This window comes from Sorex araneus, chromosome 5, assembly GCF_027595985.1.
Source record: "Sorex araneus isolate mSorAra2 chromosome 5, mSorAra2.pri, whole genome shotgun sequence".
NCBI lineage: Eukaryota > Metazoa > Chordata > Mammalia > Eulipotyphla > Soricidae > Sorex > Sorex araneus.
Window position 1 is genome coordinate 55,326,374 of NC_073306.1, and position 27,380 is coordinate 55,353,753.

General features: G+C 55.5%; 1 protein-coding gene across 4 annotated transcripts in view; it reads right to left on the reverse strand.

Annotated features, from left to right (window-relative positions):
- The window catches only part of PAX7 (paired box 7), a 117,854-nt gene extending 103,862 nt beyond the window's left edge, over positions 1–13,992 (reverse strand). The window contains exons 1-4 of one of the 4 annotated variants that reach the window (XM_055139064.1): positions 13,266–13,992; positions 10,401–10,636; positions 9,715–9,841; positions 8,712–8,840 (exon numbers count right to left, since the gene is read on the reverse strand). In XM_055139064.1, coding sequence (XP_054995039.1) covers positions 8,712–8,840; positions 9,715–9,841; positions 10,401–10,636; positions 13,266–13,350 — 577 coding nt within the window. In that variant the 5' untranslated portion in view covers positions 13,351–13,992. Of the gene's footprint in view, positions 1–8,711; positions 8,847–9,714; positions 9,845–10,400; positions 10,637–13,265 lie in introns of all 4 variants that reach the window. The other 3 variants (XM_055139063.1, XM_004603383.2, XM_004603382.2) reach the window with 3 other exon arrangements.
- Between the last annotated feature and the right edge of the window lie 13,388 nt (positions 13,993–27,380).

Sequence of the window (27,380 nt, forward strand, 5' to 3'; positions counted from 1 at the left end):
CGCTTGCTCCTCTTCCCCTCCCCCACCCTCTTTCTGCCACCACTTCAGGCCACGGACTCGAATCTGCAGCCATCCCTGTCCCTTACCACCTGTCACCCACCCTGGGGTTTGGGGACTGTGGGGGTAGAACCCATGCAAAAGTGGGACTTGCCAGGGTCCCTCAGGAAGGGCCCCAGAAAACTTCAGGGTGGAGTTTTTGGTTTTTTTTTTTTCTTTCCCAAGCTACTTCTCCAGCCTGGCGGCGCCCCTCCTCTTTCTGTGTCCGGTCCTGGGCCTCTTTGATCTTCCGAGCTTTCCTTGTCAGACAAAGAACGCGGAGAAGGCGAGAGCTCGGCTCAGAGCCCCGCTACTGAGGGTCACTCCGCCCCCCACCCCCTCCACCCTGCTGCACTGAACTTCCAGGCTCTGCCTGCGACTCGTGAGGTCAGGATGGGGGCTGCCCGCCAGCTCCAGCCCCTGCCCCAAACACATCCTCTGTTGTTCTCCAGCACACGCACAGAATACACACACGCATACCCCAGATGTCCCGGGCGCCGGGCAGGGGCGGGGGTGGGGGGGTGTGGAGGCGGGGACACTCGGAGATCCAGGTAGAAACACAGTCACATACGCGGGCCCCTGGGGTGCCTCAGCGTGTCTGGTCTGCACCTCGATTTTCTTGCTCAACCACTAGGCTCGGGGCAGCCTCCTCAGTGTCCCCAAGCAGTCTAGGGCACAGACTATACGCCACCTGGCACAGAGCTGGCGCTTGGTGCATTTTTACAGAACGAATGAAGAAATACACCCCAGAGGAAAAATTGATTTTTTTCCTCCTTCCTCCTTCCTACCCCCACCCCCAGAGGAAAAGTCTCCTTGCAGCCCCTCAGAGATGGGCGGGTGGGTGCTGTGCCTTGCTGTGCTGGGAACAGAAGCAGCCCAGGCCAGACACAGAGAAGCTCTCGCCCCACCACCACCAGCTCCTTCCAGGGGCTTCTGCTCTGGGAAGCTAAGGCCCCGCCACCACAGTACTGGGGTCACCCAGCAAATGTGAAGTTTTAATGGGGTGTGACCTCTCGAAACCTTTAATACACTCCCAGCAAAATTCTGCCTCACTCCTAAACCTATGTGCCCGGCTGGGTTTTCTGGGTCTAATCCCCTTCTCAGAGGGGTGGGTCCAGAGTCCCCCAAAGGAGAAGAATCAGTGTATCTTCGTCTCAAGAATCCTGTGTATTGGTGGGACGACTCCAACTCAGGCTGAGCGCGTTAACCAAAATCCCATTGCTAGTGGGTTGGCCGACAGGCTGGAGCCCAGAGCCCTGGATTCCAGGGGTCTCCCATAAAGCACAGCCCCTCCAGAATCCCTCCAACCTTGTCTGGTCGCAGAGACGGGGGTCTTGGGTGAAGGGCATCCAAGTCCGAACCTGGGGGTGGGGGTTAGGAAGCCCGACACACAGCTAGGATCTGCAGCCTGGGGAGCAGGGGTGGTGGGCATGCTCTGTGCCCCCACCCCCACCCCAGCTGAGAACCTCGAAGGGGCAACTGCGTAAGGGAGAAGGGATGAGCCCCCTCACCCCACCCCCCACCCCGGGCCGTGAAACCCCGATTGGCCGGTTTCCTTAGCGATGCGCTGGATAAAGGGTTCCCCACCAGCCGGCTGCTCGCTCACCCCGACTCGGACAGAGCCCGGAGCGCCGGGCGGCCCCTGGCCGGAGCCCCGCAGCCCGGGCCCCCTCGGCGGGCTCGGCTTCCCGCCCGCCCCGCCGGCCGACGCGCTCGCTTCTAATTAAGCGGCGGGACAGCCGCGAGTCGCCGGGCCGCGCTGTAATATGATGAACTGCCTTTGTGCCGGTGTCACCGAAAAGCGCTTCTGATAAGGGGAAGCCGCGGAGGATCAAAAGCACGACGGCGGCTCGCCCGCCTCCCGCCGCCCGGCTTTGCGCGCGGGGCCCGTCCGCCCGCGCTCGCCGTCCCGCGGGCGCTCGCCGGGGCCTCTCCCGCGCCGCGCGCCCCGGGCCCGGCTCCCCGGGACTCCGCGTCTCTTTGTCTTTCTTCCTGCGGCGGCTCCGCGCTTCCCTCGGGACCCCGGCGTGTTTCTCCCGGGCTCTGGTGCGCGCGCGAGGGTCCTCGCTCGCTCTGCATTTGCTCTTGTGCGCGCGCTCTCCCTGTCTGACTCTCATTCCGCCTCTGCGGCTGGGGGGTCTCCCTGGTCTCTCTGTCCATCCCCTCCCCTGGGCAGGATTCCGGCTGCGGCCCAGGACACCCCCAGGGCCCTGGCAACCAAGTCTTGGAAGAGTGCGTTGAGCTGACCATCAATCTTAGTGCAGCCAATGCATAGGCACAAAGTTATCCAGAAACTCCACGACCCCTCGCCAGGCACCGGCACCCAAAATACCCAAGAGTATCCCAGGGCTGGACGGGGCACTCACAGTCCCCCTCATCTCCCCATGCTGCCTCACCGCCTTGCTTTTCCTCTCCCCAGGGACCAAGCGCCAAGTGATTCCAGCCCTCTTTGGTACCCCCGCCCCCGCGCCCTGCACTCCTTCCTTTGGCCCCCACCTCCCCTTTGCCCTCGACCCCTTCTCTTCCTCCTCAGCAACCCCCCTTTGCTGGCTCCTGCCCCCACTCCCCAACCCCTGTTCTCTCTTCACTCCCGGACTCCCTTTCCCTGCCTCACCCTCCTCCCCATTTTGTTTGAAGTTTTGGAAAGATCTATCTACGAATGGCGAAGTTCCCCGTTTAGGTCACCGTTCTGCCTTGATTCGATTTGGGAAGGCGAGTTCCCCCCCCTCTGCCTGCCAGACCCCAGCGGGGCCAATCGCACCAGGGCAGGTCAGAAAGCGATGACCCCATTTCCACCTTTTCCTCTTTCAGCGGGAGATGGGGGAAGGGGAAGAGAGAAGGGGAAAAAGGAGAGCAAAACCTGAGGTGGGGGGAATCCCGACTTTCCAGTCCCCCCCCCCAACCCTATCCCCAACTGGGTTTCCTAATTACCTCATTAGTCGGCAGTGGGAGAGGGAGAAGAGCTATTTTTCTGGAATTCTTGGAATGTTGCCCCCCTTAGTCATGGCCTTCAAAGCCCCAAAGTCCCCAGAGAAACTTCCCTTTGGGGGTTTCTCTTCTGCGCCCTTCAACGCGGAAAGGGGAGGCTTTCCTCATCAGTCTCTGCCTTTGCTGCCAGCGGATTCTGTCCGCCTTAGACCAGCAGCTGCAGCCCAGCCAGGGGTCTGGGGCATTCCATGTCTCCATCCTTAAGTGCCCGTAATAGAATAAAGTCATAACTTTGTTGATGATGGACAACAGCAACTCCAAAGAAGCTACCTAGGAGGAAATCTCATTTGCTCACCACCCCCCATATATACCTAATATTTCCTATATTCTAATATAATAATATTTGTATATAATGTTGTACGTGACAACTCATTTTTTGAAAGATTTTTTAAAAGCCCAAATAATCACCTTACTGCTTTAAGGCTACTGTTATATATGCTTTTAAATCCTTCCATGTAAATTCCACTGAAAAATTTGGAAAGCTGGGAGGGGGAGGGGGCAGCTAGGGATGGGTGGGTGGGGGGAGGTTAATCCGGGTTTAACGCTGCGATGCAGACTTAGGACCGGGGTTAGCCTGATTGCGTTATCTCCTCCCAACATTTGAGACGCCCATATTTCACCCAGCCAAATAGCTCGAAGAGCAGCGCAGATGGCTGCCTGGTCGCGCCTCAGGAAAATGTGTTATTAATATCTAAATAACTTCCCAATACTGTCTGGTAAATCTCCCCTCCACCATTCCAAATGATGAATTCGTTTGAAGTCTTCCCCCAGTCTCATCTTTTCAATATCTCTCCCTTCTCTCTTCTTCTTAGCCAGGCTTATTTCAAACTGGTAAATATCTAATTCCCTTAGCGGCTATACCATGCACGCGAGTCTTTTAGGACAAACGCCTCGAAACAGCCAGTGCGTGGTGGTACTTGCCCTGAGGTGAATGCAAAAATCCACAGCCCTCCCAGCGGGGAACCCCACCCTGCTTAGAAATGCAGTGTCTGGGGCCCCTGAGCCGGGAATCTCGAGGAGGGAGCCCAGCCCCTCCCTGGCACACCCGTTGGCAACTCCTTTTCCAGGTTCCCGCAGACCCCACAGACGCTCCTTCCCTCAGTGCTCGGCTTTTCCTCGGCTTCAGTCCCCCCAGCCTCCCCCCCACCCCATCTCCAACGGCTTCCCCTACTCTCTGGGGCGGATAATTACCCACCGCTCCCCTGTTCTCCCTTGTTTAAAGTTTGTTTTCTAAATGTCTTCTATTAGATTATGTTCGTTCATTCCCCCTCCAACCTTATCTCCTTCTGTCTCTTCTCTCCTTGCCCGTCACACTCGATTTAGGCACGAGTTTATCTGGCAAACAGTTTGCCGACTTTGTTTATTTACCGCGCGCGAGCGCCAGTGTTTGCCTTTGTAATAGTTATCTCATTGTTGTTCTTCGTTAGTCTCAGCTCCCTCCCCCCCTTTCTCTCCACCGGCTGGGGGGGATGGAGGGAAAGAAAGGGGAAGTTGTGTCAGCCCAGTGTGGGCTCGCCCCCTTGACAGCAGCCCCCTCGGCGGGGCTGTTCCTCCCGCTACGCTCCCTCTCTGCTCACCCGGTCCCCCACCCCCCCACCAGCTCCTCAGAGCCTGCCCCCCTCCCCTCACCCCTCTGGTCTCCAGGAATATCCTCCACCCAGTGCCGCCTAAAGCTGGGGAATTGCCTGACACCCTCCCGGCTTCCTCCGAGCCCCCATTATGCGAAGCTGATCCCACTCTGAACAGCCTCAAATCCCGCCTGGACTCTGTTTGATTAGATTGCCAACCCGGGGTAATCCTTTGATTTGGTGGAGTGTCAATTACCTTTCTCTAAACACACATTTACAGAGGAGGGAACTTGTTGGTTTAAATCAATGCAGATTGTTTCTTGATAAATGGACTCGCCAGGTCCCCTCCCTCTCTGCCTCTTCCCTAGCCTCCCCCGGCACCCCCTCCTCCTCCCTTCCCCATTCTCGCCTATCCGGTAAACAATGTCCCTTCCAGGTGTGAAGCCGAAAAAATGGTGTGGGCTAAGGGGAGCTGAGCCCCCCTTCCCCTATTCATTCGCTCCCCCGGAGCCTAATTAAATTTGGCAGGTTCTTGTATACACAATCAAAACAGCTTCCTCCAGTGTAGCAAACGACCGAAAACCGCATTAGCAGCTATCGCCGCTGCCAAATTAAATTGTTTTCCACCTCCTTTTACAAGTGTCTAAAACCGACACTTTGGGCTCTCCCCTCCTTTCCTACCCTTCTCCACCATTCCCGCTCCACACCTGTAAGTTCGCTGCATTAAAAAATAAATTTAGGAAAAATTCAAGGGAAAACAGATGATATATAGATTACCACCCCCCCCATCAATAGTCTTTCGGATGGGAGAAAGTCAGCAAATTCTTTGAGGGATTTTTACACCACCTCAATACACACACACACACACACACACACACAGTGCACACTTTCCGCCCTTCGCCCTTCATTTTAATCTTGTAACTTCCCTCTTTATTTCATATTTCCGAATCTGATCTGGTCTCAGCCTAAGTTTGTGCGTTGTTAGACCCGAGGCTTGGGAGTTACTGTTGATTACTATTGTTAATGTTATTTACATTATTCATGTCCTCTGTTCCAACAGAGGAATGGTCGGATGCTTTGGAAACCCCTATCAAATTTCCCACAAAAGTCTCCCTGGACTCAGGCTGGGGAAAATCTTTTCCTTTTGAGTCTTCCCTCCAATCCTCTCCCAGTTGGATCTCCGGCCTGCCTCTCTCCTGGTCCTGGCATGAGGAGGAGCGAATCCAAATGGGTGAGGGCAGGAAACTGTCCATTTCCCTGGAGGTGAGCAGAGCATGACCTCAGCCCCTACTGGCATTGGCCTGAGAAGTCTCACAACCAACAATCCTAATAACTCAGTCTTAACAAGGATAAGAGCAAAAAAAAATATGAACAGCCTCATGAATATCAGCCCAAGGGGAGCAGGAGTGAGCTGTTCAGAGATGAAAGTGCACAGAAATAAAAGCTCAATTTAATCTGCTTTAAAACCCTTCAACTTAACGTTTGTGCTTCAAACTCTGAGAGTGAGGACTGATTGCGGATAAATAGTTTCTTACCATGCCTGGAAGCTATTACACCCCTCTCCAACACAGTTTCCTATTCAGCAGTCCCAGTTTTCATTACCAGCTCTAATAAGTCTTAACATTATTAAATGCCAAGCGGACGATAGGGGAAAACGGACTCAGGGAGGGATCTCTCTTTAGTGCTTAAAGAGGAGAACTCTTAAATCCCTTCTTCGGTGGCTCCCCACCACGAGAGGGGCGACCCCTGGAGAAAGCATTTGTCAGGAGCAAGAAGCCCAAACCAAGTTTGTGGGTATATACATCATCTCTCCGCTCTGCCCAGAGGTGTCTCTGCCTCTCCCCACCTGACCAGCCCGGAGTAGGGTGCTGGATGCTCTTTTCACCTTTAACTTGGCTATGGAATTGAGTTGCTGGAGGTCTGGGAGAGAAGCCCCAGCTGGGGGGTTCACCAAGATATCCACCCACCGACTGGTCACGTACTCAGGTGGAGAGCGGATCCAATCTTCGAACAGAGACTGTGCCAGCCAGCTCCCATTCTGCCCAGGCACTGCCACCTACAGCGGCATGATCGAGCCACCAGATCCACCCTGCCCAGAACACAACCCAGGACAGACACCCGGCTCGAAGGGCTCCCTGGAGACTCAGGTGTTGACACAGACTTCAAACTCACAGTCATGCCCACCACCATGCCCTCATCACTCAGAAATGAGGGGCTTCTGGCCACGAGAACCCCCACCATCTTCCCTCTCAGTTCAGCTCTGCAACTTCTCTCTAAATGATGCTTTAAGAAGCCCAGGCTTCCCCTTAAGCCCTTGGGAACTCGGCGCCTCCCTGGTCCTGCTGCTGGGGAAACCTGTCTCCAGCGAAGCTGGCTGTTCACTGGGGTTGAAAGTCCAGCTCTGCAGCCGGAGTTCCAGAATTCCCCGACTTAAAGGAAGACCCACACCATCTGGTCTTTCCCCCTTTGCCTTCTCAGAGGACATGCATCTCAGCTGCTCCCTCCCACACTGAGTTGGACAGACCCCACGACCATGTACACCTCAACTCTCCAAAGAAAACGAACTCTCCGCCTGCTTCTCTCGGGTTACTTCTCAGAAGCTGAGCTTTCTGTCTTGGATTGACTTGACAAAAAGATGACTGGAGCCCTCAGCACCCCTCCACCCCACCCCCAGAAGGGGGAGTCCCGCGAAGTCCCTTGCCAATACAAACTGAAACAGATATGGGTCTCCCTACAGGGGTCCGAGGGCCTCTGCCCAGCCAGAGGCTACTTGGCTGCTAAGGGCTGGAGACCGAGACCGCAGCCCGCGGCAGCCCGGGCGCAGTGGGGTGCCAAGCATAGCGGCCCGGGCCTCCTTTCTTGCCTGGCCCCTTTTGTTCCTGGCCGGGCCTGGGCTCCTCTTTGGGGGTCTGAAAGTCAAGCGCCGACCCCCGTCTCCCAGATCTGAGCTACTGTTGTGAGGGGTTGTCCCTGCCGCCTTCTGCGGGTGGGGGCTGCAGAGGGAGTTGTCTCTGGAAGCGGGCTTTGTCTGCGAAGTTCATCTTCAAGGTTGAGAGAAAACCCTCCGTGCTGGAGAAGGGCTTGGGCTAGGAAGGCAAAGGCGGGCGGGGAGACGACGGGAGCCCAGAAGGAAGCGAAGGGGGAATCTGCGCAGCTGCACACACTTCCAGGTTGGGGGCACTCCCGTACTTTCCCTGGGACCACATGGCCACCTTCTTCCTGAGCCACTGACCGCGTGGTTGTCCTGGCCCCTGCTTTGGTCACGCTGGCCCTTCTGGGTCTGTCCCTCGGCTCCCTGCTCCCCTCCTCTTACGTACACCTATGACTCTGAAAGACCTTCCTGGGGAAGAAAGGCCGATGCCTTCCTTTACCCGCAGGCCCTGGAAGGACACACTCCCTCTTACTCGTGTGCAGAGGGAGAACGAGTGGAGAGGGGGCCCTGCTGGTCAAATCTGTTCCCCAACCAGAGTCTTCAGATCCAGGCAGCCTAGGCATCTGAGAAGCTGCCCTCTACTCCCACCCGCCGGAGCACTCAGAATGGGAACTTGCCTGAAGAGTGCACCCCTTTGCCCTCCCACCTCACCCTCGGGCACTGTCTAGGCTGGCTCGAGAGCTGGGTGGCGGCGGCCCGCACTAATTTTTATTGATTGCCGCGTTCAGTCAACTGTCAGGCGGGGTTTCAAGGGACCGTTTAGAGAGCGTGTGCGGGTCTGGTTAACAAATTCATTTAGGGAGCCGAGGGCCGACTCCTCCTTCCTCGCCCCCGCCCCCTGCCCAAGGTTTCTATAATAGATCGACACCGAGACCAGAAGCCAAAAAAACCACCAGCCCCAGGAGGACGCTCACAACGCCAGGCAGGCCGCGGGGGGCCTTAACCTGCGGCGCGCGGGGCTGCCCAGGTGCGCAGGGGCGGTCTGCGCCCCGGCTCGGCTGCGAAGGGCAGGCGCGGGCCGGCCAGGCGCACCGAGGGGGCCCTCCCCGCTGCCTGCGCGCGAGCTGCCAGCTCCCCGCCGGCCGCGATGCGTAAACCCGGACCCCGACTGCGGCGAGAGCGGGGCGGGAGCGCCAGCGCGTGGGAAAAGGCGCGCTCGGGCGGCGCCGCGGTCCGAGAGTCCCTACCTTTGTCGCCCAGGATGCCGTCGATGCTGTGCTTGGCTTTCTTCTCTCCGTCATCCTCCTTCTTGTCGGCTTCATCCTCCTCCTCTTTCTTCCCGAACTTGATTCTCAGCACACGGCTAATCGAACTCACTAAACCTCAGAAATTCAAAGGCAAAAGAGCGAGTATAAGTTGTTTGGGCAGGGAACCCTCGGAGGCAACCCCCCCAGCCCTGAGCTTAGGAGCAAGTTAAGGAGCCCATGTCCCCCTTCTACACAGCGATGGGATTCCCACCTGCTGCAAAACAACAGCAACAACAAAAAACCCTTTGCACAGGTTTAAACATTTACATCCAGTCCGTGGAACTGAAGCCTGGCACAGTGGGCACACACCTGGCAGGCAGCAAGGCCGCTGCACTCCTGTCTCCCACTGCCACCCACCCCAAACACTCCCATACACCGCAAGAAGTCATGGCAAACTCAGGTGTGTGCCTCCGTCCTGTCCGCCTGACCGGACATGGACATTTGCTCAGGGCACTGTCCCTCTTACAGGCAGCATGGCCCAGGGCTTCCCACACTTGGGGCCCCCTGGTGACCAATGGCCTCAAGAGAGAGAAATTCCTGGGGTTCCAGGCAAGAGCAATCGTCTAGGACAGGACTGGACAGCCCCTTCTCTATAGGTCATTTCTCTGAGAAAGTTCCAAGGAACATCCATATCACCACACCTTACAGAAAAACTTTTTGCTCCTTCCTCCCTCCCTCCCTTCCTCCCTCTTTCCTCCCCCACTCCTCCTCCTCTCCTTTATTCCCCTCTCCCACTAACTTTCCTTCTCTTGTTTCTTTCTCCCACCTTCTTTTCACTTTGACTTGGGATTCCCTCCTGGACCCTAACTTCACCCAAATTTCCTCAAGGTTCCCTGGCACCTATCACCGTCCTTCCCCTCCCACCTGCAGCGCCCCCCTCCTCAGGGGCCCGGCGGCGGATGCAGGCTAGCAAGCAGCCTGGTCTACGCAGCTGCCTTCTCACCTGAGGGCACAGTGCTGCGGTCACAGTGTCCATCCTTCAGCAGCCGGTCTCGGATCTCCCAACTGAACATGCCCGGGTTTTCTCTCTTGTACTCCTCAATCTTCTTCTCCACGTCCGGAGTGGCCACCTGCTTCAGAGGTGGAGGTGCGAGAGCAGGCATGGAAAGATGGGGTGGAGGAGGGAGAGGCTTTTAATATCAACCTCCTAAGAGTCCCAGCCAGGCCCAGCTGGCAGGACAGCTCACTCTGCCTCCCCTTCCCTCCTTAGGAGAATGAACCTGATCCTTAAAAACCCCAACTCTTCCTGGCTTCCAGGAAAGCAAAAATTGAGCAAGGGCAGGGGAGTGATAGAGTGATAGTGATAAAGAAAGACCTTCCTGGCACCCGCTCCCAAATTCCAGCACCCTTTCAGGTAAGGATGAGGGAAGATTACCCTGGGTCTGGACAGCGATGGGAAGTCAGCCCAGGAATAACTCACTGGCCCCAAAGTTCTGGGTAACCTGGACATCATCAGTTATGCCCATCTAAGAGGAATTTGGGTAGTGGGTAGGGGGCATCCGGGGTGAAGACTCTTTCTAGGGGACACACAGAGACACCCATGGTGCTACAGGATGACTTGGTAAAGTGAAGGGGCAGGATCCCCGCGGTGGGAAGGCCATTTGCTGGCTCTCAGGCAAAGACACTCACTCTGGGCTTGCTGCCGCCGATGGCCCCTGGCCGGATGGACCCGGTCTCCTGGTAGCGGCAGAGAATCTTGGAGACGCAGCCATGGGAGACCCGCAGCTGGCGGGAGATGACGCAGGGCCGGATGCCGTGGTGGGCCATCTCCACGATTTTGTGGCGGATGTGGTTAGGCAGGGGTCGCCCGTTGATGAAGACCCCCCCAAGCTGGTTGACGCGGCCTTGGCCCAGCGGGGTGGACACTAGAGAAGGGAGAAACTGCAGATGCGGAGGGGGCAGAGATGGAGTGCACCCCTTGATTTTTGTTTTGTTTGAACTTGAAGAGTCTGGACAAGCAGATGTTGAGAGCCCTCAAGTTTAGAGAGGTGTATGTTTATGGGGGGGGTGGATGAGCCACGGGGGTCCTGCAGGAGTGAGGAGAGTTACAAGAGTCCCACGCCCCCCAAGCTTCATGCCCCTTGTTGTGGCCATGTGTGTGTGTGTGTGTGAGAGAGAGAGAGAGAGGGGGGGGGGGTAGAATCCCTCCAAGAAGGGGAATGTGAGAACCAAGAGTGAGCTAGAAGAGGGTGAGGGTGCCGGCCTTTGGGACCAAAGGCACCGTGTCCCCCAAATTCCGTGTGGGCCACAGGTCTGCCTGTGTACAAGAGGAGCCACCCTGACTGCAGCCGGGTGAGACCACCGTGGCCCATCCAGCTGGGCCCAGGAGTGCAAAGGTCAAGTCAGTTCCATATAACGGGGAGGCCAAGGGACTGGTTGATTAACGGTAGGTGCAGTCCTGACTTGACAGCCCAAAATGATGCCGTCTATAATCGAACAGCTTAGGCACAGCCCAGGGAGGATGGAGGACACAACACCTTGGGTTGCTACCTCTGGAGGGGGTACCCAGTTGTGCCCAGAGCCCCTGTCCTTGCTCCCAACCCCTATCCAAGTTTTAATTTCGTTTGGGGATGTTTTGGGGGACCTGCTCCATTGTGGCCACACTCCTACATCAAGTACCCGCTTGGCCGAGAAATGCAAGGGCCATCCACCAAGGTGCCGAGACGGCTGCTTGCAGAGGGGCCGAGTCCCAGGCAGGGGTGGCACTGGGAACCTTGAAGACAGGCACCCCTGGGGAGGCGGAGTGGGGGGAAAGCCCGGGAAGACTTAATGCAAAGTCTACACAATTTCCTCACAGAAGCTCGGAGGACCCCGGTGCACTAATCCATCCTCGATCTCCCCAATTTGGGGACTCGGCGGCTGCGGAGATCTGGCAGATTAGAACAATTTCACAGCCTCGGAGTGGAAGGAGCAGACAGTATAATTGCAAGGGAGGAGGCGGGAGCCGGCTGAGCCGTTCCGCCGCCTCTTCCCTCTCTCCCCGGGTCCCCCCACCACCTCTCTTTGTAAAAGTGGGTGTCTGCAGCCACCCTCGGATTTAATCAGAAATCGTGCGTCGCCAAGTCAGAGTCACTCGGTCTCCGCGCGGGATATGCCATTAGCGCTGGAGGGCTCTCGAGCGCCCAACTTTATATTCAAGAGCCTCTTTAGCGACCGGCACTCGGCTCTTCTCAGTATTCTCCGTCATGTTGGGCAAATATTGTTCTAATCCGCCGCGCACCCGCGGCCGCCTGTCTTACTTGCATTCGCTACAGCACAGTGCCACGGCAAATCCCCGGGCTTCTGCGCTCTCCCGCCTGCGTGGCCGTTCGCGCGCACTTGATCACGGAGCCGCTCTTCTTGCCTCTGTCTAATTCAGAGACCCGCTGCCAGGGGGACCACCTCCCCCCACAGCCAGAGCGCCGGCTGCCCGCCCCAGTCTGCCTTTCCTGCCTCACACTTGGGGGGCTCATACAATGACAAGGACAGTCATTAAAATATTAACAATAATAATAATAATAATAATAATAATAATAATAAATCTCTAGGGCTCAGGCTTGACACCTCTGGCTTCCTATGCCCAGGAGCGTGAGGGCCCCTCCGCTGACAAGAAGACCTTAAAATTTGTTTTACAAAGGAAACAAAATTGAAACGCAGGACAGGGTTTTGGGCGGTGGCGATCTCAGCCCTTTCTCGACCCGGGAACGGGAACGGAACGTGCCGTGGGGGTGCTGGCGTGGTAGAAAGGACCCACCACGAAATGCCCACTGTCTCCTCCTCGGGATAACCCCCGGGAGAGGGGCTCCTTCCGCACTCTCCCAAGTTCTCTCCCTGGAGTTTCTCAGAGCTGGGAAGCCTCCCACCCCGACCCGCCCCTCCGGTGAAAAGTTGAAGGGAAGTAAAAATTCGTTACTATTTATCCTTTCGAATGGTTCTGCAGACCCAAAGTCGCAGGAAGCCACTACGAGCCTTCCTGGTTTAGATCTAGAAAGCCTCGCCAGTGGTTGGTTATTTCGAAATAAAAGGGCTTGCAGGCTTGCAAAGAAATGAAATAAAATAAGTCCATGTCCCGGTTGTAAAGAGCAACTCGCAACTTGAGCAGGAAGCCCCCAGCCTTCCAAAGCTGGCAGCCTAGAAAGAATGCCGGCAGCGGGTGCGGGAAAAGGATGTGGAAAACAGTGGGAAGGACCGGAATTCGCCCGAAAGGAGCGGATCCCCCGGCTGCGGGTCCCCGTGGGCCGAGGTCGGAGTGAGTCGGCGACCTGAACAGCGGCCCTCGCACGGAAAACAAAAACGAAAAAGAAAAAAACAAAACAAGGAGCCCCAACAAGTGTGTGTGTGTGTGTGTGCGCGTGTGTGCGTGTGTGTGTGTGTGTGTGTGTGTGTGTGTGTGTGTATGTGCCAAAGTTCTCGGAGCAGGCTCCCGCGCTTGGCCCTGGGAGCGCGGGGACCCCGCTCGCCCGCCGCGCGCGCGCGCCGCGGCCACCCCGGAGCCCCGCGCCCCGGCGCGCTTACCTTCCAGGGGGAAGCCGGTGCGCGGGTAGTTCTGGCCCGGGGCCGGCCGCATCATCCTGGGGACCGTGCCGGGCAGCGCCGCCATGCCTGCACGCTCGGCTCCCTGCACCCCCGCTGCGCTCCCTTTCTTCCCCGCTTCTCCTCCTCCTCCTCCTCCTTCTTCTTCTTCTCTCTTTTTTTAACCTCTTCCCTCCTCCCCTTCTCTCTCTCTCTCTCTCTCTCTCTCTCTCTCTCTCTCTCTCTCTCTCTCTCTCTCTCTCTCTCTCCCCTCTACCTCACCCCCCCACCCCCACCCCCGCCTGGAGTCGGACGCGGCCAGAAGCTGGGGAGGGGGTGAGTGGGACGAAGGCTGGCGGCGGAGGGGCGGCGAGCGGAGGAGGGAAGGTGGCGACGAGGAAGTTCAAACAAACAAATACACACACACGCACATACACACGCATACACACACCCGCACACCCGCGCGCGCGCCAACCCCAAGTCCGCCGGGTCCCGCTCCCTCTGCCACAAGTTGTGCCGGGCAGGGCCGGGCCGCGGAGGCGCGGGGCTGGGGGCGCGCAGACAGAGGCGGGCCTCCCTCGCGCACCCCGGCGCGGCCAGCCAGGCGCTCCCCGAGCTCCGGGCCAAAGTTTCTGAGCCCGAGCCGCGCGGCTGCCCAGTGGATTTCGTTTGCGTATTTATTTATATATTTATGCCCTCGCCCTCGCTCGCCCGCGCGCTCCCCCTCGGCGCCCCGCTCCTCTGCAGACCGCACTCGCTGCTACTCCTTGACACGCAGGCAGGCGCACCCCCCCCTTCACCTCCTCCCCGCCCGCCCCCTCAGACTCCGGACTTGGGGAGGAAGAAGGTGCCTCTCGAGTTTCGGGGGCTGCAGGAGAGGTGACAGGGGATGACGGGGCTGGGAAGAGAAGCGGGAGAGCGGAGGGGTGAGTGATCCGTTGGTAAGTTGTGTAAAAGTGCTGCACCGCGGGAGGGGGAGAGCAGGAGGAGGAGGAGGAGGAGGAGGAGGAGGAGGAGGGGGAGGAGGAGGAGGAGGAGGAGGAGGAGGAGGAGAGGTGGAGGCAGCCAAAGAGATCTGATAGGTTCGGACTTTTCTTTTATTCATGAGGAGGGAAGAGGGAACAGGGCCAGGGCGGAAGGGAGCCCAGGACCGAGAGCGAAAAGAAATCTCCAACGAGTATTTTTTTTTCTCTTTTCTAATCCTCAGCTCGACCACGTTGTGGGCTTGTGTGTGTGTGTGTGTGTGCGTGTGTGTGTGTGTGCGCGCGCGCGCGTGTGTTTGAGAATTTAAACTGCTTTTTTAAAAAACAGATGGGGGGAGGAGGGCAGAGGCCAGGGGTTGGGGGAAGAACAAGGAGAGGACCAACTTTGTCCAAGTGTCTTCCTTTGACGAATGGGGAATGGGCCGATCGCCGGCTCCAGGCCTCGTTGGCTCCATGGGAATGCGGCCGCCTAGGTGCCAGGGCCACCGCCTGCTTCTCCTCTCTCTTCTCCGCACACGTTTCCCCTCCGTGTTTCTCTGTCCACCCGCTCGCCCTGACACATCTACTGGTGGGACCCCCTGGGGAACTGCCAGCAGGAGCCCCGCGTGAGGGGCTTGTGGCTTTCTCAGGGGAACCGTGCCCCAGCTGTGCCACCGGCCCGCCCTCCCGCAGCTGCCTCGCTCAGAGTCCTGTGCCTTAAAGCTGGGTCTGCCCGGGTTAGGGACCCACCTCTCCCTCCTCCGCCCCGTGCCCACTGCTCCCTATCTCCAGGCCCCTAGGCGCCAGTCCCAAACCCCCTTCCCCAAAGCAGGCAGACCCCAATTTCTGAGCTACATGGAGTGAGTGGCAGACTTTGGGGGGGTAGGGCCCCACAGGATGGGGTTGGCCCATCAGGATAGTCAGGCGGGAAGCCCGTCACTCTACACCCCTCCAGAAGAACCCTTGGAGGGGGTGGCTTCCCTCACTAAATCATCAGGAGGGGGGCGGAGGATCAGAGACCCTGCGGCCAGAGTGACTCCGTGGCCCTGCCTGGGGACCCCCGGTCCTGGAGTCGGCCCTGGAGTCGAAACGCCCTCCCAGCGGGGCAGGTCGCCAAGCCTGCAGGCCTTTTGTCTCCCCCAGGGAAAGAGCGTCTCCCGCCCCAAGCGCAGGAGGCCAAATACAATAAAATAGTCCACCCCCCAGCTCCAGCTCACCCCACCCCGCCAGCCCACCCCCGGCCCGGCCTGCCCCCTCCCAGGGCTGGGGTCAGCGCGCTCTTGGCCTGGGGGGCTCTCCTCAAGCTGGCCCCAGTGTGCCCCCCTCCCCTCCCCTCTGCCTCACCTGTGACCTCTGCCCCTCTCCGTGTGAGACAGACCCCCCCCTCCCCATTCTCTCCACTCTTGCCTAGCACTGGGGACCCTCAGGCTCTTGAAGAGGAGGCACTCAGGGAATGCTTCCCCCTGCCCGCCCCCCACCACAAAGCCATTAAACCCTCCTGTGGCTCTAGAGTCGAGGCCCGAGGTCTGAGAGGCCAAGTTGGTCTCAGAGTGGGAAGGGGACTCCTGGCAGTGTGTCTGGCCCAGACTGTGATGCCAGGCTGGCAGAAGGTGGTGTGGGGGGGTGGGGGGTGTAAGGGCTACCCGACTGGCCATCGCGGCCACAGAGGTTGGGAGTGGAAGTTCTCCGTAGAGTGTGTCTGGGAAGATGAAATGCGAGTGGGGTGCTCTCGCCATTTCTTGCTGGAGGCCTGGCGAGGCTTTCTGAAGTGGCCCTAGTTTCCTTTGTACAGCTCCGCTGCGTGCATATGTATGCAGATGGCAGAGAACAGACGCAGGGCTGTGGATGCCTTCTGGGGAGGGGTCTCTCACCCACTCCTCACTCAGCTCCCCCTGCTGGGAAGGATGGAGCAGCCGTGGCTGGAACGGGCTAGGTGTTGGGGGGGGGTGTCAGGCCCCATTGGGGTGTCCAAGGGAAGGTGGAGGTCTGTGGCATTTGTCGCCCAGGCCACAGATGTGTGCTTAGAAGTCGGGGTCTGTGGGCCAGATGGAAAGTACAGTGGGTAGGGCGCTTGCCGTGCACATGGCCGGCCCCTGGTTTGATCCCTGGCATCCTGTATGGTTCCCCGAGCACCACCAGGAGTGATCCCCGAGTGCAGAGCTGGGAGTTACTCCTGAGCACTGATGGTGTGTTCCTCACCCCTCACCCACCCCAAAGAACGAAGGGTCTGAGTCTCTGCTTTTGGAGAACTTTCCACAGAGCTCCCGGGAGGCTCCTGGGTGCTGTGTGCCGTGGGTGGGAAGTGTCCCTCCATCCCTCCTCGTGGACTTTGCCAGGTGTTTTCGTTCAGAGTCCCAAAGCCCAGTGGCTGCTCCCTGCACCTTAGGGTCCCAGGCGTCCTCTGCGGGGCCTCCCTAGAGCCGGCGTGGTCCTGCCCTGCCCCACAGCCAGCCATGATCGGATCGAGCTGCCTGCCCAGCCTCGGGCGACCCCTGGGCAGGTGCCCCCCAAACCCCAGCCTTGGAGGCTCCAAGGTGGTCTTCTGTGGCTTGGGGATTCCGTAGGCTCCCTCGGGGGCCGCCAAGGGGGAGGGGTGTCTCCGAATGAGCGTGGCAGCTCTCGCCTGTTGGAGACCAATTTCACAAATGATTTTTGCAACAATTAAGAAGTGTGGCGGGGTGAAATGGCGATTTCACATCCAGCCGCGGAAAGGGGGGCTCACCTGGGAGCTGGGGCCTCTGCCTCAGCGGGGGCGGTGGAGGAATCCCCCCACCTCTTCTCAGTTCCTCCTGCTAACCTGCTCGCCCAAACATACTCCCCAAGCAGACGTTAATCAATCCCTAACCCCCGCTAGTCTCCCCCCCCCCCCCCCCCCCCCCCGCCAGTCCACTGCTTACGCAACCCGGGCTCTGTGTTGTGTGAGTGTTGGGGTGAACTTGGAAAAGTTCCCCAGCCCCTCACCCTAATCTTCCCATCTCCCCTGCCTTGTTTTCTTCCCTCTTCTCCCTCCCTCTCTCCCTCCCTCCATCCCTTCCTCTCTCCCTCTCTCTTGCATTGTTCATCTCGTCTGTTTCTCTCACACTTCGTTTCTTTCTCATACCTGCTGCCTCTATGTTTCTGTCTGTCCCTACCAGTCTGTCTGTCTGTCTGGGTTCCTCCTTTCTTTTCGTGTCCCCTCTCCTTCCCCGTGTTTTCCGACTTCTCCCCTCCCCGTGGGGTTCCTCTCTCACTCTTGTTCCCTTCCTCTGCTCCTCCGCCTCCTCCGCCATCTCCATGGTTTCCGGAGGCATGTGCAGGCTCCCCTTGCTCTCCCAGCCTCGGCCCTGGGAGGACCCCTTAGGTCCACATGGGCAGTGACCCCCGGGAAGGGCCTCTCTCCTCTTTAGGGCCACCTGAAGTCCTCTCCATGGAGGGGTCTCCAGGCCTCCACCCCCAGCCACTCCTGTCCTGCTGCCCATGGACCCTCCGCGCCCCTGCCCCCCACCCCCACCTCTCTGTTCAGGGCTGTGATCCCAGCCCACCCCCAACCCCATACACATACCACCTGCTGTATTTTATTATTATGTTTTATCTTTTTCTGGTGAAAGGTTTGGGTCACACCTGTGAGGCTTAGGGCTTACTCCCGGCTCTGCACTCAGGAATTACTTCTGGTGGGGCTCTAGGGACCAAATGGGATGCCAGGGATCGAAGCCAGTTTGTTCTCATGCAAGGCAAGTGCCTTATCCGCCAAACTATCTCTCCAACCCTATTTTAAAGATGATGATGATTATTATTATAGGTTTTGTTTGGAGGCCACACCCAGCGATGCTCAGGGGTTACTCCTGGCTCTGCACTTAGGAATTTCTCCTGGGGGTGGTCAGGGGACCATATAGGATGCTGGGAATTGAACCCTGGTTGACTGTATGCAAACACCCTCCTTGCTGTCTCATCTCTGCAGCCCATAATGTTTTAATTTACTCCAGGAAAAAAATAGCTTATGTTGGGCCAGAGATATAATACAGGGGATAAGGCACTGGCCTTGTTCACTGCTGATCTCAGTCCATCCCTGGCACTACATATGGTCCACCAGGAGGGACCTCAGTAGTGACCTCTGAGTATAGAACCAGGAGTAAGCTCTGGGTACTGTTAGGTGTTGCCCTCATATAGAAAATTTTAAAAACAGGGGCCTGAGCGATAGTACAGTGGGTAGGGCATGGGTTCATGAACTTGGCTGACCTGGGTTCAATCCCCAGCATCCCATATGGTCCCCCAAGCACCGCCAGGAGTAACTCCTGAGTGCAGAGCCAGGAGTAGCCCCCTGCGCATCACTGGGTATGCCCCAAAAAACGCAAAAAGAAAGTAAAAAAAAACCATGTGCTGGACTTCTGTCCTGAAAGTCAGTTCCTTTTTTTTTGGGGGGGGGGTCACACCTGAAGATGCTTGGGAACTCAGGAACTACTCCTGGTAGTGCTCAGGGGGACATATGGGATGCTGGGGATTAAACCTGGATTGGTTGCACCCACCTGAATTACTGTTTTTTTTTTTACATTCCAGACCCCAAAGGCCAATTCCGAGGATAATCACCAGCCTTCTTCCAGAGTCACGGCAGCACGAGGTCTTAATGATATTTCTCCCTTTTCTCCTCCTCCTCCTCCTCTTCCTCCTCCTCCTCCTCCTCCTCTGCTTCTCCTCCTTATCTTCATTCTCTTATTTCTTTTCCTCCTCCTTCTCCCTCCTTCTCTTCCTTCTTCTCATCCTCTTTCTTCTCCTTCTCCTTCTCTTCCTCCTCTTACATTTTCTCCTTTTCCTCTCTCTGCTCCTTCCTTTGTCCCTCTAGTCATCACCTTCCCCTCCTCCCCCTCTGCCTCTTCATTTGCCCCTGCTTCTTCCTTCTCCTCTCCACTGACCCCTTCTTTTCTTCCTTCTCCTTCTCAGGCTGGTACTTGAAGCCAGTCTCTTCCTGAAGTTACTGGAAATAAAGAAATCAGGTTGAGACCCGATCTAGGGGGAGACTCAGGAGGTGCTAAGATGCTCTCCCCTCCCTAGACCCTCTGCTACGTGGCTCTTCCTCCCATCCGTGCTCCCTCTCTGGCCCCTCTGGCTGTCCTCCCCTTCCTGGCCTTTGGAGCTGCCACAAAAGCCATCTTTATAAGAGGTTTCACCACTACCTGTAGGAACCCTCCTCTGCCTAGTAATTCCCCTCTCTTGGAAGGCAAAAGTGCCTCCCTAGGAGTGGGGCAGAGAAGGGGCTGGCAGCATGTCCCTCCGAGCTGGCCCCTGTGGTCCAAAGGGGCTGGCGGGAAGTGGAGGTGACTCCAGGTAGGGGTCTGTCTAGAGAAGAATGCATGCGGCTGGAGCCTGTGTGTGCCTGGGCGTGTCTGTGTGTACACAGGCGTGCACGTGCCCAGGGTGGGAGGGGGTGGGGGTGCATAGGCAGCTAGAGTTTCTGTTTCCTGGAACCCTTGGAGAATCCTGAGAGGCAGACTCTCCCCAGGCTGCTGAACAAAAGACTGTGTCAGAGGGCGCTGGCTGCTCGCTCGGGACCCTTTAGATCACTTCTCCAAGTCCAATTTGCAGCGCGTCCAGCGTTAATGGGTTGTGGACTGCGCCCTTGAACAATTACCTTATCTATGGTGAGCATCTGTGCAACCAGCAAAGCATTTTCATTAAACAGATCCAAGGGGTGGTGGCGCCCGGTGCCGCGGGCCCAGAGCTCCTCATCCTTCCAGGCGAGCCCACAAGCCCAGAGCCACTTTTCCCTCAGACTCCCCGGCTTCGGGGAGGTGGAGGTGGGATAGGAATGAAAACAAAAAGATCACATAGCTGCCTGGTTCCCACCTTTGGCGGGCTTGTTGCTAAGGGGAAGGGGTGGTGATTGAGTTCCTTTGGATTCACACCCCCCCCCCCCCCCGCAAGCCCCGACTCCTTCATCCATCCTTAGGAATTGTTCCCCCCGGCTCACCCCGTCCCAAGCAGGGCCCCCTCAATAGGGAGGAAGGATTCTTTCTGGTCCTGGGTGTGTACTTACAAGAGCGTGTCCACTATTTAAATTGAAGGGCTATCGTGGACGTTCAATAAATATTATTCAGATGAATGAATGAATGAATGAATGAGTGAGTGAATGAATGAACAAGTGGTTTTAGTGCCATCAGGGTAGCTGGGCCTGGGATAGCACTGGGAGATGGAGCTTGAATCTATGAGTGGTTTTGAGATATGGAAATTTTGGCCTGGGCATGCTCAGACTTCCTCCCTGCTGGGAGCCTCAGGAAGGTGAATGCCACAGTCCAATGGGGGTAGATGCCTGAGCAGAGCGTGTAACCTGCCCCGTCTGTACTATCTGTGAGTGGCAGAGATGGGAGCTGCGGGTAGGGGTGGGGTCTGCCAGCCTGGTGTCTGGCCCAGCACTCAACACAGACCTGAGCCCTGGCCTCGACCCTTCTCTGGCCAGTTGCTGGGACTCCCGTATTTGCTCTGCAGCCCTAGGGTTGGAGCTCGGTGTCCAGAAAAGCAGGGAAAAAGGTCAATGAAAAAGTATGAAAGGTAGATTGTTTGCTTTGCATGTGATCGATCTGGGTTTGACCCCCGGCAAACCCATGTGGTCCCCTGAGCACCACCAGGAGTGATCCTTGAGTGCAGAGCCAGAAGTAACCCCTGAGCATCCTGGGTGTGGCCCCCAAATCAAATAAAAAGCTAAATTGAAGGCTCATGTTCCTTTCCAACCTTAGGGCTCCAAAAACAAATTACTTGCATTTTTTTTTCTTTTTGGGTCAGACCCGGCGATGCACAGGGGTTACTCCTGGCTCTTCACTCAGGAATTACCCCTGGCGGTGCTCAGGGGACCATATGGGATGCTGGGAATGGAACCTGGGTCGGTAGCATGCAAGGCAAACGCCCTACCCGCTACGCTATCACTCCAGCCCCAAATTACTTGCATTTTTGAAATCTCCCACTCCAACCCAGTATTTCAGAGGGAGCCTGCTTGGAGCCTAGGGTACTCTCAGTGGAGCTCCCAGGCATTGCTTCACAGAGGCACAGCACCTGAGTCACAGACAGGACCAAGGTCAAATGAAGGCTGGCCCAAGGTCAAGAGCGATGGAACTTTGGCTCACTCCTGCTTGCTTCTCAGTTTACTCCCTTCTTGATCCTCTTTCACCTGGACTGTAGCTATTTCTTTCTTTTTTCTTTTTTTTGCTTTTTGGGTCACCCCTGGAGATGCTCAGGGGTTACTCCTGGCTCTGCACTCAGGAATTACCCCTGGTGGTGCTCAGGGGACCATATGGGGTGCTGGGAATCGAACCTGGGTCGGCCGTGTGCAAGGCAAATGCCCTACCCGCTGTGCTATTGCTCCGGCCCCCTGTAACTGTTTCTTTTGTGGAATGGGAGATTGCCAGCACTGAGCAGAGTACTCAAAGACTGTGAGTGAGTGAATGAATGAATGAATGAGTCTGAAAGGCGCTAGTGATGGCAGGATTTCAGGTCCAGTGAGGATGATCCATTGGGAGGCTGTGGGCCAAGCCCAGGGGCTCTGGGCGGGAAGCTGAGGGCTGACCTTCCCCGGGAGTCAGGGCTGCAGGAGGTCCTCCTTCCCGTCCAGAGGGGCCTGCCGGTGGGGGAGACGGCCAGTCGGAGTGGGGCACTGGGGCCCCCTGCGGGCCCCGGGCTTCATTGACATGGGGAGGTGGATGGGAGAGGCTCTGCGTATTTGTCTGGGTGAATTAAGAGCACAATCCCCGCTTCCCAGAGGGAGCAGTGGTTCATATTTATACATTTAGTCTTACAGGTGTAAAATAGGTTTCCTTTATGCTTATATAATAATTTTTCATTTGAATTTCAAGGCTTTATTCCCTTCTTTGGATTCAAGTCTTCCACCTGAACCCGATTCTCTCCATAACCATTAATTCCTTCATCATAAAAATGAATTCCATCTAATTCTCTATAGCAGCAGCTAGAGCAGATCCAAAGTGCCTTTACGAAGGGGCCGCCCCACACCAGCTTCTGCCATTGTCGCGCTCAGCTCGCCTGCCCACCCCCCGCCCCCTGCCACCACTGCTGAGTTTCAGAAACCAGGGCTTGAAGCAGAAAAACTTAATTTCTCTCGCCCAGGAAATGTGTGTATGCATGCGTGTGTGTGTGCATGTGAGTGCTTGCATGTGTGCCTCTGTGTGTATGTGGTGTGTGTGTACATGCTTGCATGCGTGCCTCTGTGTGTATGTGTGTGCGTGCTTGCATGTATGCCTCTGTGTGTATGTGTATGTGGGGGGTGTGCGTGTGTGTGTGTGTGTGTGTGTGCTTGCATGTGTGCCTCTGTGTGTATGTGTATGTGGGGGGTGTGCGTGTGTGTGTGCGTGCTTGCATGTGTGCCTCTGTGTGTATGTGTATGTGGGGGGTGTGCGTGTGTGTGTGTGTGTGCTTGCATGTGTGCCTCTGTGTGTATGTGTATGTGGGGGGTGTGCGTGTGTGTGTGTGCGTGCTTGCATGTGTGCCTCTGTGTGTATGTGTATGTGGGGGGTGTGTGTGCATGTGTGTGTGTGTGCGCGCTTGCATGTGTATGTATGTATGTATATGTGAGGTGTATGTGTGTGTGTGCTTGCATGTGTTTCTCTATGTGTATGTGTGTGTATGTGTACTTGAACGCACTGTAGAAAGTTCTTTGCATTTCAGAAATGCTACAACAATGACAACAAGGCTGCAACTGGTGACCTGGATCTTGAGGTGAGCCAGAGTCCAGATTATGAACCCTCATATATCCAGGAAGTAGATTCCAATATCTTTTATTACACGTGAGAGAAAAAAAATCTAGACATGTGCACTGAAGCGCCCAGGGTCACACGGTTGATAGGTGGCAGGGTCTTAAATTTAAGGTTATGTGAGTGGATAGGCTGGAGCCATAGTACAGTGGGGAGGGTGCTTGCCTTGCCTGCACCTGACCTGGGTTCTATCCCTGGCACCCCATAATGGTACCACAAGCTCTGCCAGGAGTGAGCCCTGAGCACAGAGCCACCCATGTAGCCTAAAAATGAAACAAAAATATGTGACTAGAGAGATAGTTCATGAGCATGTCACTGACCCTGGTTCGAACCCCCAGCACCACATATGATCCCCTGAGCACTGTCACTCAGATGCACAAAGCCAGGAACAGCTCCTGAGCAACACCAGGAATGGCCTGAACACCACCCTCACTGCCAAAAAAAAAAGAAAAGAAGATATATGTTAAATATTTCACACAGATTTTCTATTACATTGAGTACTCACATAATGGACACCGTCACGTGCCTACCTTCCTCCACTTTATTTTTCTCTTTTCTCCCAGAAGAAATCACAATCACAAATTTAGTATGTATCGTTTCTTTTATTTTGTCTTTCTTTTTTTTAAAGGGCGGTGATCACACCCAAAAGTGCTCAGTGCTTGTTCCTGGCTCTGTGCTCAGGAATCACTCCTGGTGGGGTTTGAGACACTGTATGGGATGGCAAGGATGGAACCCAATCAACATCCAAGACAAGGACCCTACCCGCTGTACTATCCCTCCAGCCCCCATATGTATCATTTCTTTCCCTTTAATTAGTTAATTAACGGGGATCAAATACAGGTTGGCCCTGTGCAAGGCAAGTGCCCTACCCGCTATACAATCATTCTGATCCCCTGAATTTTACCTTATTGACAGAGGTAGTATTGCTATATAGGTAAGAAAGATCTCCAAGCCTGCTCGGATTGGGCCTCCTCCACCCAGATCCCCCACTTTCTAGTAGCTTGGCAGCCACACCCACAAACTGCTCTGGGCGCCCATGTAATCCCATCAATGGCCAAGATCCAGAGACTATAAAACAACACTCCCAGTAGCGACCTCTTATAGCCTAGTTCTCCCTCTCAGAGAACCTGGCAAGGTGCCGAGATCATCCTGCCTGCCTGGCAGAGCCTGGCAAGCTCTCCATGGCATATTTGATATGCCAAATATAGTAACAATGATGGGTCTCATTCCCCTGACCCGAAAGAGCCTCCAATGCATCACTGCTGGAAAGAATGAGTCATCTCAGGGCTAGGATGAATGGAGACGTTACTGGTGCCCACTTGAGCAACTCGATGATCAATGGGATGACAGTGATACAGTAATACACAGAGAGTGATACAGGTAAGAAAGAATAGATTTTTAAAACTTTTTTTTTTTGCTTTTTGGGTCACACCCGATGATGCTCAGGGGTTACTCCTGGTTTTGCACTCAGGAATTACCCCTGGCGGTGCTCAGGGGACCATATAGGATGCTGGGAATTGAAGCCGGGTTGGCCACCGTGCTATCGCTCCAGCCCCAAGAAAGAATAGATTTTTGCAGAGACAGTTAAGACCTTGAACAGTCTGGGGTTTATCTCTGTAGAATCCTGGCTAGGTATTGCATCGTGCCAGAGGCCATGCCCAGATGGGGCAGATCACGCTTCCCTTCTCTGTGGTGCCAGGAAGAGAGACGTGGGGAGAGTATGGATCTGCCACATGCTGGGAAGGCTGAGCTCACTGAAACACAGGGAGAGGAGTAGACTCGCATTTCAAGCCATGCAAGAGCAAGACCCTTAACACGAAAACCCCACTGGAGATGAGTTTGTATGTGTGAATGTGTGGGCATGTGCCTGCTCTCATGTGAGCATCTAGAGATCATACACAGGGTCTGCCCTTTGCCCAAAGTGTGGGAAATAGATTTATTTGTTGAACAAATGAACCAATGACACTAAGGTGTGTTTCTGAGGATGGAGAAGGCGAGTGGTGATAGTCCAGGAAGTGTTGGTATTCGGTTATATATGACAAACACAAGTTTATCTAGGTTGTCAGGTAGTGCGGACATAACGGATCCCATGAGCATGGCTAAGGATGTGCCTTTGCACCCGAGGTTGAACATGGTTCCAGCTTATCAAGTTTTCATATTTTAAAAATATTATGCTTGGGACTGGAGCGATAGCATAGTGGGTAGGGCATTGGCCTTGCACGCGGCCAACCCGGGTTTGATTCCCAGCATCCCATATGGTCCTCTGAGCACCGCCAGGAGTAATTCCTGAGTGCAGAGCCAGGAGTAACCCCTGTGCATTGCCGGCTGTGACGCAAAAAAATAATTATGTATTATACTCCATAGAATATAGCTAGAGGTCGATTACCTTTATCCAGGCAATGACATAAATTTTATATTATTATTATTATTATATATTATTAATATATTGATCTGTATATATAATATATTATTAATATATGGTATCATTATATATTGTATCCAGTGACATTATTGCCTGGATGAAGGAAGAGTGGGGACTAGCAGTGGTGATGAGTTGAGAAAAGTCTCCTGGTATCATAGAAAAAGCAGGTAGCAGAGTGGGGAGGGGGTAAATGTAGGTGGGTCCCAGGATTGGGGTGCTGGGAGAGGACCCAGAGGTTGCAGCCTGACGAGCTTTCTGTCTGCTCTTGGTCTCAGTCTTCGTAAGCTTGGTTTCTCAGGGCCTGTTCTCTAGCCTCTCTGAGTTTCTGTTACTTCATTTAGGACATAGACAGAGTAATACGCACTGCATCGATCGTGGGGCGTATAGGAGAGACGGTGCATGGGCCCAGCCTGGCCCCGAGCAGGGCTCAATCAGGCAGCCCCTGCGGGCCCAAAGGGATGTTATGTTTTCTCTTACAGTCCTAGGCTAGAACCTACATTCCACCAAAAATTATCCGGGACATTCAGAGGAGCAAGCAACCAAACCAGTTGGTTGGCACCAATAGTTATCCCCAGGGGGACCTGAGTTATCTCCTTTTTGGGGGTCATTGGGGCGTGATGACCTGTGACCTGTCTAGCCAGCAGGGGTAGGAGTCCAGCAGATTCGGGGTCATCTAGGACTCCTGGAAAGACCTGATAGACCACTTTCCAATTTGGGGCTTTTCATTAAAGTAGGCAGTAAATCAGAGGACGCCCCCGGGCTGCACACTTAAAGGGGCCTCAGGCTGATAGAAGGGGGCCGGGAAGATGCTGATGGGGAGGACCCCTGCTCTGGCTCCCAGGATGGTCGCCAAAGGAATCTGAGGGGCAGACAGTGACTCGCAGGAGAAGGCTCCACCGAGAGGCAAGTGTCTAACCGGAGAAAGGGTGGCCCCTCTCTGCTGCTAGTGGCCTTGCTGCATTCAGCGCTCTTGCCGGTTGAGAATGGCGATGGACAGCTGCCCAGGGCCGGAGCGGGAGGCTTATTAAAGGCAGTCAGAGGCAGGGAAATGTCCATCTTACCGATACTGAGAGGGCGCGTTCAAACAGCGAGTGGTGCTGAGCCCCCCAAGCGGCAGGTGGGACGAAGTCTGCGGGAGGGTTCTAGAAGCTTCTAGAAGCTGGCAGTCTCCCAGGTGGCTCATGGTGAAGTCAGACGGTGCCTGCTTTCAGAAGGACAACTTAGAAAATATGTTTCAGAGGGGCTGGAGCGATAGCACAGAGGGTAGGGCGTTTGCCTTGCACGCGACCGACCCGGGTTCGATTCCCAGCATCCCATATGGTCCCCCGAGCAGTACCAGGAGTAATTCCTGAGTTCAGAGCCAGGAGCAATCCCTGAGCATTGCTGGGTATGACCCAAAAAGAAAAAAAATATGTTTCAGGAGCTCTAGAAAGATTCAGGGCCCTTTTGGGCTATCACTTTGTACTTTTAGCAATTTGCCTTGCCTTTGTACAAAGAGAGAGGTATAATCACTCTCTCTCTCTCCCTATACATGCATATCATATATATATTCTCTTTTGGTGGGTCACATTCAGTTATACTCAAGACTTGCTCCTGGCTCTGTGCTCAGGGACTACTCCAAGTGGGGCTCAGGGACCCAGTGGCGTAGCAGGGGTTGAACCTAGGTTGGCTGCTTGCAAGGCAAGTGCCTTGCCCACTGCACTAGCTCTTCAGCCCCACAGTATATATATTTTTTCACAATTGAGAAGAAAAGTGGAGAAAACCCTTTAACAGTTGATACTGATAATTGTGTTGTGGAAGCTCATGTGAAGGAAGACATGTGAAGCTCTTGTATGAGGCCATACAAGAACTTAATAGCAGGGAGTGCTTGGGAGGTGTTTTTCCCTCTGTGCCAACACTCACCCTAAATGCTTTGCATGCACGAGCTCATTCGTCACAGCAGTTTGGCACTTCTGTTCTCATCCTCAGTGCATGGGTTAAAAAAAGAGGGGGTGCACTTTCACCCACA